The 17,282-nt window shown below is 40.9% G+C and overlaps 1 protein-coding gene across 1 annotated transcript in view; it reads right to left on the bottom strand.

Moving 5' to 3' along the window:
* The window catches only part of CORIN (corin, serine peptidase), a 319,432-nt gene that overhangs the window by 200,041 nt on the left and 102,109 nt on the right, over positions 1-17,282 (bottom strand). Inside the window, exon 4 of the mRNA XM_073342123.1 lies at positions 9,417-9,627. Coding sequence (XP_073198224.1) covers positions 9,417-9,627 — 211 coding nt within the window. The remainder of the gene's footprint in view (positions 1-9,416; positions 9,628-17,282) is intronic.

Here is a 17,282-nt window from a genome sequence, read left to right as displayed (position 1 = left end):
TCCTCTTCATTATCTACCACTCCCCCAATTTTTGTCTCATCTGCAAACTTAATCAGTGATGATTTTATGTTTTCTTCCTCGTCACTGATAAAAATGTTAAACATAGGGCAAGAACCAATCCCTGTGGGACCCTTGTGCAAACATACCCATTCGATGATGATTTCCCATTCACAGTTGCATTTTGAGACCTATCAGTTAGCCAGTTTTTAATCCATTTATTGTGTGCCATGCTCATTTTATATTTTGTTTTTTTAATCAAAATGTTGTGCGATACCAAGTCATGAAACAATGAAAATTTTATCAACGCATTTTCTTCCATGCTCTTTAAACTCCTTCTAGAACTTATTTGATATCATCACTTTTATGTGGTAGGAAGTTGCACATTGTCTAGTATAATTATTTCAAGTATTTGTTTACATTTTTCACAGGCTTTTTAATGTCTTAGGAAGTCATTTAAGGGGCTCAAATAATCTAAAATCTGATTTTGCTACATTTTATTTCTTATTTGCTTGAAATACTGCAAGAATACTAAATCTCTTGTTGTTTTCACCTCACATATAGCTACCTATGGCATTAAAATATATGAAGTAAACACAAATATAAATACCAAGATATTTGGGTGGGGGTTTCAGGTTATGCATCCAATGAACCATTTGAATGATGTATTATTAATTAATGGAAAATTTAATGCAGTCTTATTTTAAAAACTAAATCTTATAAGAAATATAGTCTCAAAGTTTTACATCCTAAATGACCTTGGCTTCTGATAGATCAGATCTAAAAGATATCTCTCTATCTGCAAGTAAGCAGAGGATCTGCAAGATAAATTATCTACCGGATACCCACTTAAAAGGTTGATTCATATAAAGCAACCAAAAATTACCCCCAAAGAAAGATTACTGAGAATTAGGAGTTGGATTTGGGTGACACATTTAGGTTTGGAAAACCAGCAATATTTTTTGACAGGCCACCATTTCAATTCCTCCCTGCTACTCCACAATCTGTCAGCATCCATCTCTGTTGACACCGCTGCCATGAGAAGTAGATAGCTGCTAAGGTTTCTCTTTTTTTAGCAGAATCTTATGTAGCCCTTTATGATTTAGGCACATTCTGCCTCCCCAGCCTAATGGGAACATGTAGTACATCCCTCCAAATATATATCAGTAAAATGAAAATCAAACCCCCTGCACTACATTGACAGTAGGAACAGGAGAAAACTGTGGCCACGGAAAAATTGCTTATCTTTCAAGTTTTTGGTCTCTATTCAAATGTGGCAATAACCTGAAAATACTAAAGTTTTTTCCTAATTTTTATATTTTAATTGCCAAGACATAACTGTTATAGTGTAAATAGATTAGCTACTGCCATGTTATCCCATGCCTCATCTACCTGGGAGGTTTAGTTCTCGCACAGTTGATGCATACTAATTGGTGTGCAATATGTAAGCTGCACCAGTAGCATACACACTGGATGACTGTGGCCTCTTTCAATTTTCATCACTGTGTACGCATGGGAAGGTCTTGGTATATACTATGTGCATGGCATTCTGGGAGGGTATCCCATGATCTCTGCTTTGCTGCTGAGCAGTGTGTGGTCTGCAATTTTTCCTGCTGTGCATTGTGGGATGCATAGCAGAAGCCAGTGGAAGTCTAGGAAAACAGTGTTTCTGGGCTCAGGAAACCAATGTCAATTGCTGGGAAAGGGTCATTCTGCAGAACTGGGATGACCAGCACTGGAGGGACAATTTCAGAATGGGGAAGGCAACCTTTTTTGAGATCTGTGCTGAACTAGCTCTGGAGCTGCAGGGGCAGTGTATCAACATGAGGTGCTCTGTACTTGAGGACAAATGGGTTGCCATTACCATCTGGAAGCTGGCCACCCCTGAATGTTAACAGACCAGAGCCAAACAATTTGGCATCAATTGTTGAGGCTATTGCCATACAGGGGTGTGATGCCATACATAAGGTACTGTTGCACCAGGTTATAAACCTTATTAATGTTCAGGAGATTGTTGATGGCTTTGTAAGCATGGGGTTCCCAAACTGTATTGGGGAAACTGGTATGATCCATCTGTCTATTGCTTGCCCCCAACAGCAGGGTTCGGAGTTTATAAACAGAGAGGGGTCTTTCTCCATTGTGTTCCATGGTTGATTGCCATGGTAGATTCACAAACATAAATGCAGGGTGGTGTGGAGAATCCATGATGCTAGCATCTTTCAGAACTCAGCTCTGTGTACCTTAATGAATAATTAAGTTGTCATGGGATAAGAGGGAAGATCCTTTCATGGATTGAGAACTGGTTGAAAGACAGGGAACAAAGGGTAGGAATAAATGGTAAATTTTCAGAATGGAGAGGGGTAACTAGTGGTGTTCCCCAAGGGTCAGTCCTAGGCCCAATCCTATTCAACCTATTCATAAATGATCTGGAGAAAGGGATAAACAGCAAGGTGGCAAAGTTTGCAGATGATACTAACTGCTCAAGATAGTTAAGACCAAAGCAGACTGTGAAGAACTTCAAAAAGATCTCACAAAACTAAGTGATTGGGCAACAAAATGGCAAATGAAATTTAGTGTGGATAAATGTAAAGTAATGCACATTGGCAAAAATAACCCCAACTATACATACAATATGATGGGGGCTAATTTAGCTACAACCAAACAGGAGAAATCTTGGAGTCATCGTGGATAGTTCTCTGAAGACAGTCACGCAGTGTGCAGCAGCAGTCAAAGCAAATGGGATGTTAGGAATCATTTAAAAAGGGATAGAGAATAAAATGGAGAATATCTTATTGCCCTTATATAAATCCATGGTACTCCCACATCTTGAATACTGTGTACAGATGTGGTCCCCTCATCTCAAAAAAAATATACAGGCATTAGAAAAGGTTCAGAAAAGGGCAACTAAAATGATTAGGGATTTGGAATGGGTCCCATATGAGGAGAGAATAAAGAGGCTAGGCCTTTTCATCTTGGAAAAGAGAAGACTAAGGGGGGATATGCTAGAGGTATATAAAATCATGAGTGGTGTGGAGAAAGTGAATAAGGAAAAGTTATTTACTTGTTCCCATAATATAAGAACTAGGGGCCACCAAATGAAATTAATGGGTAGCAGATTTAAAACAAATAAAAGGAAGTTCTTCTTCACTCAGCGCACAGCCAACATGTGGGAACTCTTTGCCTGAGGAGATTGTGAAGCCTAGGACTATAACAGCGTTTAAGAGAACTGGATAAATTCATGGAGGTTAAGTCCATTAATGGCTGTTAACCAGGATGGGTAAGGAATGGTGTCCCTAGCCTCCATTTGTCAGAGGGTGGAGATGGATGGCAGGAGAGAGATCACTAGATCTTTACCTGTAAGGTTCACTCCCTCTGGGGCACCTGGCATTGGCCACTGACGGTAGACAGGATACTGGGCTGGATGAACCTTTGGTCTGACACAGTATGGCCATTCTTATGTTCTTATGAGACTTTTCCCCCATGATTACTATGGACATTAATCGTGTGGAGAGTACACTAGTTATCCTGAAACACTCATCTTATAATTTGCTTCTCTAGCTAATTAAGCAATTCACAAGGCACTTGAACAGAAGAAAGGAACTCTTTAAGTCAGTGGCCTCAATAGTTGCAGAATGACAGTGGAGCACGCATTTGGCCATCTTTGAGTCTCAGGCCTCAAAATATGCAGCTATACATCCACGTTATCCCAGGGAAGAGGGTTGGTGAATGGATTAAGATCATTGCAGTGTCTTTTATGGGGTGATAATCTGGCACATTGTGGCATTCCTTATTTTATTTTGTGATTGTAAAATCCTATAACATGCAAAATTTATTCATTTATTTATGATTACAGATTATTTATGAATGAATTTAATGGTTTTGTTATTAAACAACAATTTTATATAACAACCAGAAACAAACCTTTAATTAAAACAACAATGAAACACTGCAGCAGAGGGCACAACAAAAGAATGTGGGTGGGGGGAGGTCTCCAGTTCATAGGTGAGTTTATGCCTTGCCTCTACATCTTCTTGTTCTTCTCTCTCCTGGTGTAGAGTGTGGGGTCTTGAAAGAGCTGGGCTTGCAGGTGCAATTGTTCTCGCTCCCCTGAGCTTGGGCCAGGGAGTGGACTGGCATCTGGGAGCATGGCTACAGGGGTACAGAGGGGAACACATGAGGGTATTCCCAGTACCCTGTAGTGTCCGGGGCACTACATTGTCTGCAGCAAATCATTCTGCATCTGTATTGCCTCCAGAGGCTGCTTTTACATGTCCCTGTCTTTCTCTACAGTGTTTTTTGCCATGGCAATGCTGTCTCTGGCCACTTCAACACCCTCTCTGGAGAGCTTCCTGTCTTTTTCCCTCTGTGACCCCAAATACAACCTCCAGCTCTCTCTAATGTTTTCAATTTGGGGGCAGGGGTGTGTCAGAAATGTGGTCTGCAAACATTTCATCCTGACTTCTCCGTTTCTTCCTCTTCAAGTTAGCCAGCCACTCAACTGTTGATGAAGACCCTGTCCTTAAGGGTCTGGCTGCTGCAGGTGCCATAGAATAGGAGAGTAGGGGGAAAAACAAGCAGTTATTGTTCATATTCCAGAGAGGCTAGAATAGCATTTTTAAACATGTATTTCTCATTTCCCCTCCCTGAAATTCTTTTCCAGACTTAAAGGGACCTCAGAGATGATCAGTGGCGTGTGCATGGAGGCTTGATTGGGAATTTCTGGGTGTGCATATATGCTGTGTGGATTTGCAGTTGTGCTTTACAAGATACAGATGGTTAGGAATTATATTCCCAGTTTGGCTTTGCAGTTTAGGCAGTGCCTTGGAGGTGATTTTATGGTATCAGAGGGACTAATAAGGGCCATCTGGGAGAGAACGGGAAAGTAATCCCCTCTATATCCCCTTTAGGTGCCCTGGCTCTCAATAATGTTACACTGAGGCAGGTGACAAGGAGACAGAGAATGGTGTTATTCCAAAAGGCAGAGGGCAGACCAGTGAGTTATGCTGTGAAGTTATTCACCAAGATGGTCCCCCCAGAAGTGCTGCAGGAGTAGAAGGGAGTTGTGTGCTTTGCCAGAAGCAAAGAGTGCAGCTATTCCACAGAATGTTTGGACCAAACCTGTGCTATTTCTTAGTATTAGATTCTGCTTTATCTTCCCTGCAGACATGCTGAAAGTACACAGAGAAACAAATAAGGCTTCAGAAAATCAGTGCAGAACCATAACTGCTCCCATTCTTTTTCTATGTGAGCCTGTGAAAAGCCATTAAGAGCTACATGGCTATGCTATACCTAAGGTAAACTTCTTATCCTATATGAATGCATCTTACAGGACACATATACCTCAGCAGGGAGCTGTAGTCTTTGTACCTTTATGGGCATACAATGCCCATGTCTACCTCATGTAAAATGAAAACACTAACTAAACTTTTTTTCCCTGTCACCACTGTCTCCATAACCTGTTGAATTTCATGCACAACTGAATGTTTTCATTATTTGGGTATGCTGCCATGAGGGGAGGAGAAGAATGGTGGGACAGAGGTGACAGCTGTGCCATGCTGCTGGCTATTATTTTGAGCAGGCAGCTTTATTTTGTTGTTGGGGGGGGCACAGGGCCATGCATTCACTGAGCAGGACAGATGCAGGGAGAGAAAAGGAAACTAGGTAGATTGGTATGTGCCTTCCGTGCCACAAGTCCCTGCTTGCAGCTTCCTGAACAGGCCAGTGTTCCTGTCAGGGTTCTCTCCCCACTCTGAACTCTAGAGTACAGATGTGGGGACCCGAATGAGAGATCCCTTAAGCTTATTTCTACCAGCTTACCCCCTTTCCTGGGGAGGCTTGAGAATAAACAAGATGAGCACAGACCAACCTTGGGTTTTTTTAGGACACTAAAAAAAAAACCCAATCAGATTCTAAAAGAAACAGAACTTTATTATAAAGAAAAAAGGTAAAAGAAGCACCTCTATAAAATTAGAATGGAAGATAATCTTACAGGGCAATCAGATTCAAAAACACAGAGGATTTCCCTCTGGGCCAAACTTTAAAGTTACAAAAAGAAAACCAGGAATACACCTTCCTCTCAGGACAGAAAAAATCACAAGCCAAAACAAAAATAAGCTTCCCTTGCTCGTACTTACTAATTCTAATGGAGTTAGATTGCTTGCTTCCTTGATCTGTGTCTGGCAAGCACACAGAACAGACAGACCAAAACCTTTCCCGCCTTCTCCCGCCCCCAGATTTGAAAGTGTCTTGTCCCCTTATTGGTCCTTTTGGTTAGGTGCCAGCCAGGTTACCTGAGCTTCTTAACCCTTTACAGGTAAAAGGATTTTGTGCCTCTGGCCAGGAGGGATTTTATAGTACTGGATACAGGAAGGTTGTTACCCTTCCCTTTATATTTATGACAGTCCCAAAGATTCATGCATCATGCACCTTTCCAGACCAGCCTGCATTAATGTCCATGAAATGCCCACAGTGATCCACAAGCACCTGGAGAACCACTGGGAAATACCCCTTCTGATTAATGTACTTGGTGGCTAGGAGGTCTGGTGCCAGAATTGGAATGTGTGTGCAATCTATTGCCCCTCCGCAGTTCGGGAAGCCCATTTGTGCAAAGCCATCCACAATGTCACACACATTGCCAAGAGTCACCGTCTTTCGGAGCAGGATGCGATTGATGGCCCTGCAGACTTCCATCAACTTGAGTCCAGTGGTTGATTTTCCCACTCCAAACTGGTTAGCAAGTGATCGGCAGCAGTCTGGAGTAGCCAGCTTCCACAGTGCAATCTCCATGCGCTTCTCCAATGGCAGGGCAGCTCTCAGTCTCGTGTCCTTGCGCCACAGGGCTGGGGCGAGCTCATCACACAGTCCCATGAATGTGACTTTCCTCACCCAAAATTCTACAGCCACTGCTCATCATCCCAGAGGTGCATCACGATGTGATTCACTGCTCAGTGCTTGTTTCCTGAGCCCAAAAGCGGCGTTCCACTGTGGTCAGAACCTCCGTGAATGCCACAAACAATCTCGTGTCGTAGCTACTGTGTGTGGTGAGATCAATGTCACACTGCTCTTGCCTTGTAGTTTAAGGAATAACTCCACTGCCATTCATGACGTGTTGGTCAGAGCGAGCAGCATACTGGTCAACAGTTCGGGATCCATTCCTGCACCCCGAAGAGGCAGGGTGAGCAATACACAAACCATTGAAAGACGGCGCCAAATGCAGACAGAAGCACTGGGATTGCTGGGATGCAAAACAATGCATCACAGGGCACTGGAACAGGACCCAGGATACCCCATGACCCCTTCCGCCTTCCCACAACTCTTAGCAGCAGAAGAGAAAGAGGTGCTCTGTGGGATAGCTGCCCAGAATGCAAAGCTCCGAATACTGCTGCAAGTGTGACCATGCTATTGCGCAGGCAGCTGACTGTGTGAACACACAACCGCAGTTTCTCTTCAGCGTTCTCTGAGCAGCGCTGTAACTCCCAGCGCTGTAACTCTGCCATCATAGACATGCCTTTAAGTTAGTACAGGCTAAATCACCCACGTAGAAAAGCCCCCAATCTTACAGAAAGCTGTCTTCAGACAAAGAATAACGTGTGAATTTATTCTCCTTCCACTCCATCCACCTCATTGAGTTACGAACTTTGCACCCCTCTCCCATCCCATTCACTCTCAGAAAGGGGTGTGAACTTCAAATCCTAAATGGAACATTTAAAAGTGACCTGCAAACATGTTGTTTTAGTTGGGTTTGTGCCCTTTTTCACTTCTTTATAACATTATAAAGAGGATCTTTTTTCTACTTGTTAAATGTTATCAGGAAAGTTAAACATAGCCTTCCCTGGTATTGCTGGATGATTTTTTGTGGGGGAAGGAGTGTCAGAGGTGTATCCTCCGAACTCTCACTCCTTAAGTGGAGGAACAGGAATGCGGAATCTTTAACCAAGTGCTGGTCTGCTGTGGCAGCGCTTTAACGTGGCTTGTGTGGTCACGGCAGAGCACTGGAAGAGAGCTCTCCCAGCACTCTAAAAAAACCACCTCCATGAGGGGCATAGCTCCCAGTGCTGGTACACTGTCTACACTGGCAATTTACAGTGCTGAAACTTGCTGTGCTAAGGGGGGTGTTTTTTCACACCCCTGAGCAAGAAAGTTGCCGCGCTGTAAATTGCCAGTGTAGACAAGCCCTCAATTGCCTAATGAATGCTTGAGTGAAAGGATGTCTGAGGGCTTGTCTACACTGGCAATTTACAGCGCTGAAACTTGCTGTGCTAAGGGGGGTGTTTTTTCACACCCCTGAGCAAGAAAGTTGCAGCGCTGTAAATTGCCAGTGTAGGCAAGCCCTCAGACATCCTTTCACTCAAGCATTCATTAGGCAATTAAGTTAAATAGGTGTTAACAAAAACCAAAGAGTTTTAAACTCTCTGACAAAACATCCTATCCCTTCTCAACTGTTGGGCTTTCAGACTCTTGGTACAAAGACCTGAATTTCAAATGGAAAAAAACAGGAGTAAGAAACATGGTTTGTGGTTTTGGTTTGTTTGTTTGTTTTTTAGTTTAAAAAGGAAAACTAAAACAACTTTACAGACCTTCTGTATTTATCAAAAACAAAAAAGGCACCAGCCTATTTCCCCCTTTATGTCACTTTTAATTTTCAACATTATTAAACATGAATGATCTCATTATTTTCCTTTAAAAAAAGGAAAGTCAGTGCAAAATTACATGAATGGGACATTAAAGTTGCATAATTAATTGTAAAAATCAGGACATGCTATTGCTGAAGTTCCTAAAATAATATTAACTCAGGACCATTCCATACATGCTGCTAAATAAACTATACACTATAAAATACACAAGACATAAATATATTTATCTTATTTTTCTTAAATTAGTAGAATAGAAAACACTACAAACGTAGTACATGGCTGAGTTACTGTTGCATTAGAAACCGTAAATTTTGTTTACCCTGACTTGTTTATTAAATTTTACTTTGATTATTCATAACATTTTATGCATTTAATTACATATTACATATATGTAATACGTATGTTTTTAAAATATATTCATATATCACTCCATTTGGGCACATGACCACTAGATAGGCTTCCCTTACTATATCTTTTTCATTGATTGTGCTAAGAAAGCAACCCCTGACTGCATTGCAGTTCTGTTCTAACTTGTGGCACAAATTATTCAAACTATTATAATGACACTAATTAATTTCTTCCCAGCAAAAATACTAAGCTTGTTCTAACAGAAGAGCTTGAAGACAGTTTAGTAAGGCAGAAATGCTGGGGGGGATAGCTTTGACTAGCAGGATTTTTGCAATGAAAAGGCCATAGGCTTAGCTCAGGACTGTTTTGTTCTGATTAGATATGCAGTATTATGCTACAATTGGCTCTACTCACTGACTGATTTTAGTTCCCAAATACCTGTCATCACCATCACTGATGCACTCAGGAAGAGCAAGGCTACAGCCGAATAGCATGATGTGTTGATAGCAGCTGAGTCGGTTGAGATAACTGAAGAACTTGAGGAACTTTTCCATTTCAATGCTTTTGACAATGGAAAGAACTGATGTTAGAGTGGTGTGGTTATATGGCAGCATTTGGCACTGGCTGTAGGTGATATTTATGCAGGCACCTGTGAAATCAAAACAGTTAAATTTAGAACATATGAACCAATTAAAATCTTATATGGTGACAGTAAGTATCTGCTGAATTGAATAGTTAACTTTAAACACTATCACTTCACACCATGAAAGAGGAGCATTTTCTTAGTGCTTGAAGAACCTGGAGAAGTTTGGGGTTTAGTTTGGATATGCAGCCAAAAGTTTGGCTTTCACATTTATCTGAACCTCTTGGTTCTTCAAAACTGGATTGGAAACTATATATAACAGGCTCCCTCATGAATTTTACGTTAAAGTTAGGATAGACAGACCATGAGAATACCCTCTTGTGGTATTTTTACATAAACTGTTCTGGCTGAAAGAGGGAAGGAAGCAGAAGAGATCAATTAAGGCTAGTTGGGCCTTCCACAAGCTTCTCCTGTCCTCTTTTTATTTTATCCAGATTGGTTCTCCCATCCCTAATTTTTCTGCAATACACTGAAGGTTCTCAGAGGCCCACAGAAGACCTAGTAAAAATCAAGGGATAAAATCTTGGACCCATTGAGGTCAATGGCAAGACTCCCATTGACTTATTTGGGCCGCAGTTTCACCCAAGGGTTTTTAACATTTCCTCTCCTCTGCATACTGCTAATGAAAGTAAGAGTAAAACACTGACTTGAGGGAGGCATAGTACAGGTGGGCATTACACAAGCCTTCCCATACCACTGCACAGGAGTGCACACCACTCTTGATCTTCAATTCCCTGTTAGTCCCATGCTGAGCACCTTTTGGCATATAGAGTGCCAAGTCTATTTGCACAGAGCCAAATTTTTCAGAAGAATTTAGGGTCAGATTTTCAAGTGCTCGGTGCCCTTAAACAAAGGCAATTTTTCGGAAAAGCACATAAATAAAGGCCAGATTTTCAAAGGTGATCAGCACCCAGTTGCTCCCATTGAGACACCTCTGGACAGATTTTCAAAACATCTCTATATTCAATATATTTAGCTCTTCTGAAAATCTGGCCACTTATTTTGATGCCTATTTTGGGCCCAAAAGTGAAATGCTTGCAAGTGCATGGAATTTTTTAAAAAACATCATAACAGAGTCTCAAATATGGATATGATGTAATCAGTCAAACATCTAGCTTGGTGGTCAGGGCCACCATACCAGACAGTTTAATGTATTTTACTGAACATGTGTAAAAGTAATTTGGACATCCTGAGAAGTGCCCCAATAGCCTATTAATCTTAGCCTGGCATGACTAATTGCTATTAGAATCTGGCTCCTTAATTTTACATTTCTTTAAAAAAAATTTTTTAATCTTATTTTAGAGAAGGATTTATTGAGCCTATCCTTCCACTAAGAAAAATAGTTTCTAGTAGAGGACTAATGAAAATATTAGGGAAAAGCTTATAAACTCCTTCTCTATTATTTTGAATATGTTTGTTCTTATATTCTCTTTTTGTATATACTTCAGTTCCTGTATTCATCAGATCCTTTCTTCTGTGAGCCCAGTTACACTTTTCAGCAGTGGTGTAGGGCCCAACAGCCACTTTCAACTCAGTTTCTATTGCAAAAAATGATTTGGGGGTAAACAGCACCAAGTGAATTAAAATCAGGTGACGGGCCATGGACTGGTGCTAAACTATAGTCAATGATGCTGAGCTCATCTGAGGAAAGCAGCTCCTTAAATCTGCTCCTTGATCAGTTTTTTTTAAAGCAATGTGCAGTTCAAAGAAGTCTGGCTACCTCTGGAAAACTGCAGTTCTCTGAGGCCAGGCTCTGACGGGAAACAGCAGCTGTGCTTTAAATTGCCACCAGGAGGAGCACTTGCCATTAAATATAAGGGGCAAAGAGATTTTACTTTTTCTTTTGGTAATGAAATATTCCAGCTGCACAGATGGTAGTCAGTGCACAGCAGTGATATCATCCAAAAGGCCCAAATGGCTGGAAAGAATTTGACTTTGGATAATCAGTGTCCATAGCCATACTCTGTTTATATCATATCTAGTTTGGTAGAATTTAAGGCAGTCAGGCTGGGGTGGGTAGGGAATCATATTTTTCAATTTTCAAACCATTTGGAATCTCCATGTTTTTACTGGTTGAGGTTTTCAGATAAGCTTTCCCACAACCATTATGATTCATTATTTCACTTGCATGCTGCAGTTGTGTACTTGATCTAGTGGGTGGCCAAACAGAATTAAGTCTCTCCACATCTGCTACTGCTACTGACAAAGGGCTTGTCTTCATTGGCAATTTACAGCGCTGCAACTTTCTTGCTCAGGGGTGTGAAAAAACATCCCCCTGAACGCAGCAAGTTTCAGTGCTGTAAAGCAGTGAAGACAATGCACCAGCGCTGGGAGCTGCGCCCCTTGTGAAGGTGGGTTTTTTTAGAGCGCTCGCAGAGCTCTCTCCCAGCGCTCCACTGCGACCACACAAGGCACGTTAAAGCGCTGCCATGGCAGCGCTTTAGCATTGCCAGTGTAGACTAGCCCCGAGTTATTATTTATTACTGATATTATAATAGTGCCCAAAGGTGTCTATCAGGACTGAAGACCTATTTTTCAAGGTGCTGTACCAATAGAAAAGCATGGTCCCTGCTCCTAAGAACTTAAAGGAAAAATTACTTCTGTTCTCAAACAGAGGCAGACAATGAGGTGGTGGAAGGAGAGAGAAAAAGAACACTGTAAATCTGTTGGCCTGCAGCTGCTTGAAATAATTTTTTTCCCTAAGATCCAAATTTTGCCTTCAAACACCAGTAAGAAATACAATGTACACCTCCATCAGATACAGATTTTGTAAAGATTCTGATTCAGAAAAAGCACTATCAGATTGCATAGGGTTCCTCAGCTTCTCAAAGAACTAGAGAATGTTCTGTAGGAATCTATGCTGGATTGGCAGCAGGATGGACTCAATGAGTCTTCCCCGTCTCTAATGTCTATGTGTACTGCTCTCTTCTTTGACGCTACTCCAGTGCTTTTCCTAAGGAATTACTTTAGACCACAGTTTTGTAACGAATGTCAAGTAGCAGGAAAAACCACTTAAAAACTCTCAAGAGAAAACATTTATTTAATCAGGAATTGGGACTTCAATCAAAAGCATTATATTTTTTTGTTTGGAAAAACCCGTTCATAATAGGCAATAATTTTAAAACTAAAGGGGTAAACTCAAAGTAATTAAATCAAAACTTCCTACCAACAAATAGACACCGAATTAAATAAGAACATAGTAAACCCCAAAATTTATTAATAAATCCACCACTGAGTTGCCACAATAACAAATGACAAAACATGATATCCCATATAAAGTCTAAATCCACCTTACAAACTCAAACTTTTAACATAATACCAGGTGAATCTGACTAACACTACAACATACTAATACCAAACACACTACAAATCAATTGTAGAATGAACCAGAGATGGGAAAAAATCAGGTATGGGTACAGCAGAAGCCTCAATCCAATAAGAACATAAGATCCGCCATATTGGGTCAGACCAAAGGTCCCTCTAGCCCAGTATCCTGTCTTCTGACAGTGGACAATGTCAGGTGCCCCAGAGGGAATGAACAGAACAGGTAATCACGGAATCATAGGACTGGAAGAGACCTCAAGAGCTCATCTAGTCTAGTCACCTGCACTCATGGCAGGACTAAGTATTATCTAGACCATACCTGACAGAAATGTTTCTAACCTGCTCTTAAAAATCTCCAATGATGGAGATTCTACAACCTCCCTAGGCAATTTATTCCGGCACTCAACCACCCTGACAGTGCGGAAGTTTTTCCTGATGTCCAACATAAACCTCCCTTGCTCCAATTTAAGGCCATTGCTTTTTATCCTATCGTCAGAGATTAAGAATAACAACTTTTTCTCCCTCCTCCTTGTAACAACCTTTTATATACTTGAAAACTGTTATCATGTCCCCTCTCAGTCTTCATTTTTCCAGACTAAACAAGCCCAATTTTTCCAATCTTCCTTCATAGATCATGTTTTCTAGACCTTTAATCGTTGTGTTTTTGTTTTTTTGAATAGAATAGAATATTAGGGTTGGAAGAGCCCTCAGAAGGTCATCTAGTCCAATCACCTGCTCAAAGCAGGACCAACACCCACTAAATCATCCCAGCCAGGGTTTTATTAAGCCAGGCCTTAAAAACCTCTAAGGATGCAGATTACACCACCGCTCTAGGTAAACCATTCCAGTGCTTTTACCACCCTCCTAGTGAAATAGTGTTTCCTAATACCCAAACTAGACCTCCCCCACTGCAGCTTGAGACCATTGCTTCTTGTTCTGTCATCTGCCACCACTGAGAACAGCCTAGCTCCATCCTCTTTGGAACCTCCTTCACGTAGTTGAAGGCTGCTATCAAATCCCCCCTCACTCTTCTCTTCTGCAGACTAAATAACCCCAGTTCCCTCAGCCTCTCCTCATAAGTCATGTGCTCCAGCCCCCTAATCATTTTCGTTGCCCTCCGCTGGACTCTCTCCGATTTGTCCATATCCCTTCTGTAGTGGGGGGACCAAAACTGGACGCAATACTCGGGGTGTGGCCTCACCAGTGCTGAATAGAGGGGAATAATCACTTCCCTCAATCTGCTGGGAATGCTCCTACTAATACAGCCCAATATGCCGTTGGCCTTCTTGGCAATAAAGGCACACTGCTGATGCATATCCAGCTTCTTGTCCACTGTAATCCCCAGGTCCTTTTCTGCAGAACTGCTGCTTAGCCAATCAGTCCCCAGCCTGTAGCAGTGCATGGGATTCTTCCTTCCTAAGTGCAAGACTCTGCACTTGTCCTTGTTGAACCTTATCAGATTTTTTTGGCCCAATCCTCTGATTTGTCTAGGTCACTCTGGACCCTATCCCTACTCTCCAGCATATCTACCTCTCCCCACAGCTTAGCGTCATCTGCAAATTTGCTGAGGGTGCAATTAATCCCATCATCCTGATAATTAATAAAGATGTTGAACAAAACCAGCCCCAGGACCAACCCCTGGGGCACTCCGCTTAATACCGGCTGCCCGCTAGACATCAAGCCGTTGATCACTACCCGTTAAGCCTGACAATCTAGCCAGCTTTCTATCTACCTTATAGTCCATTCATCCAATCCATACTTCTTTAACTTACTTGCAAGAATACTGTGGGATCATCAAGTGATCCATCCCATTGCCCATTTCCAGCTTCTGGCAAATAGAGGCTAGTGACACCATTCCTGCCCATCCTGGCTAATAGCCATTTATGGACCTATCCTCCATGAACTTTAGTTCTTTTTTGAATCCAGTTATAGTCTTGGCCTTCGCAAGGAGTTCCACAGATTGTGCGTTGTATGAAAAATACTTCCTTTTCTTTGTTTTAAACCTGTTGCCTATTAATTTCATTTGATGACCCCTAGTTCATGTGCTATGAGAAAGAGTAAATAACACTTCCTTATTTACTTTCTCCACACCAGTCGTGATTTTATAGACCTCTATCATATCTCCCTTTAGTCGTTTTATTAATCTCCCCTCCCCTGTTCCAGCAATCCCAGTTGCTTCCTCTCTCCACTAAAGATCCTTTAATTATAGGAAACACAAGAAACATAAAAGAATCTCAATTATACATAGAAGACTGGGCAGTGGATGTGAGGATGATAAAATGGGGGAAAGTGTTTAATCGGCTCTCTATGTTCTGTACCAATATGGCTCATTCTTCTTTTTGAGATGAATTAGGGTTACTCTGTATATTTCACTGGCTGGTGGAGAATGGATTTACTGAGCTGGTGATTTTTTCCATCTCTAACATATATGATCTAAGCCAGATAATCAGGAGGTCTAGTCTTAGAGGACTTGAGCTCATGTACAGTACTGACATTGTAATAGCTGTTGCCAACTAGCTGTTATAACATAAAAAAAGATGCTGGGGACTTTATATAACAGTAAATGGTACATTTATTACTGAGAACCATACAGGTAGACATTCCAGGCTTGCCTGCCTGGCTACAAGTGCTGTAACAAATGCAGTGTGCTTTTGCCGATAAGGTTACATAATGATGCCCTCCATACAAGACCATAGGTAATAACTTTGGTTTTTACTCCAGAGTTCCTACTATCATCACATCTCTCTTTTATTCTTAAATTAAATACATACAGTGTAACTGAATTTCAACTTTTTTACTTAACCATATCACCTTAATTCAGCACTCATAAATCTAATTTGAATCCTTAAAAATCTAGAACAATTAGTCTGTTTCTCTAGCCAGCTCTCTTATCACTCTGCCTTTAGAGGTAGTAACAGGAGTATCAGAGCTTTTCCCCCGTATTTGAACTGACAATTTGAGACTCAGTAGATTCAGTAGACTGGTCTGGTATTGCTTGCATTTTTGAGTTCTATGTTGACACAGTTTCTGTTTGTTCCATATTTTCATACTCCTGCACAATCCTTTTTATGCTTATCAAATTCTGTTTCTTCTATAGACATCTCCTTCCTCTGTCTTAACAAGATAAGCAGTTGGAGCAGTGTGTTGGTCAACCGCCTTTGCAGGTTTCCATGTTCCTTTTTGACAAATACAAAAAGTCTCTCCATTTTCCAGAGGTGAAAAAGATTTTGCACCTTTGTCAAAGAAATATTTCTGCTTTGCTTGTCTCAATTTTAGGCTACTTTGTAGGTCTCCTGGTATCAGCTTGGGTTGTAACAACTGTGATGAAGTTTGTAATCTGGTCCTTAGTCATCTTTCCGTGAGGAGTTGAGTACATAATCCTCATCCTCTCAGAGGTGTATTCTGATAGTACACCAAGCTAAAATAGGGATCTGTATTATCCAAGCTAGATTTTTTAAAGAATTCTTTTTACAGTTTGAATTGCTCTCTCAGCCATTCTGTTCAACTGTGGGAACAATGAACTTGAAGTTTAGTGACTAAAACTGCATTGCTTTGCAAAAGTCCCTGGAGAAAAACTGTAGTCCATTATCACTAATAAGTTCTTCAGGATGCCATACCTTGCAAATATAGACTTGCTGCGTCTGATGACACAGCATCCTGAGTCAAGCAAATGTCTACGTATTTTGAATACTAATTAGGGCTGTCAAAGTATTAAAAAAATTAATCATGATTAATCACACGATTAATCGCACTAACAAACAATAGAATACCATTTATTTTAATAGTTTTGGATATTTTCTACATTTTCAAATATATTGATTTCAGTTACAACAAAGAATACAAAGTGTACAGTGCTCACTTCATATTTATTTTTGATTACAAATATTTGCACTGTAAACAAAAGAAATTGTATTTTTCAATTCACCTTATACAATTACTGTAGTGCAATCGCTTTATCATGAAAGTTGAACTTACAAATGTAGAATCATGTACAAAAAATAACTGCATTCAAAAATAAAATAATGTAAAACTTTAGAGCCTACAAGTCCACTCAATCCTACTTCTTGTTCAGCCAATCAAGTTTGTTTACATTTGCAGGAGATAATGCTGCCCGTTTCTTGTTTACAATATTACCTTGTCATAAATATAAAGGGAAGGGTAAACACCTTTAAAATCCCTCCTGGCCAGAGGAAAAACCCTTTCACCTGTAAAGGGTTAAGAAGCTAGGATAACCTCACTGGCACCTGACCAAAATGACCAATGAGGAGACAAGATACTTTCAAAAGCTGGGGGGAGGGAGAAACAAATCCTCTCACTCTGTCTGTGTGATGCTTTTG

This window comes from Lepidochelys kempii, chromosome 4 (assembly GCF_965140265.1).
Source record: "Lepidochelys kempii isolate rLepKem1 chromosome 4, rLepKem1.hap2, whole genome shotgun sequence".
NCBI lineage: Eukaryota > Metazoa > Chordata > Testudines > Cheloniidae > Lepidochelys > Lepidochelys kempii.
Note: the sequence above shows the minus strand (reverse complement) of the source record. Positions and strands in the feature narration are given on the sequence as shown.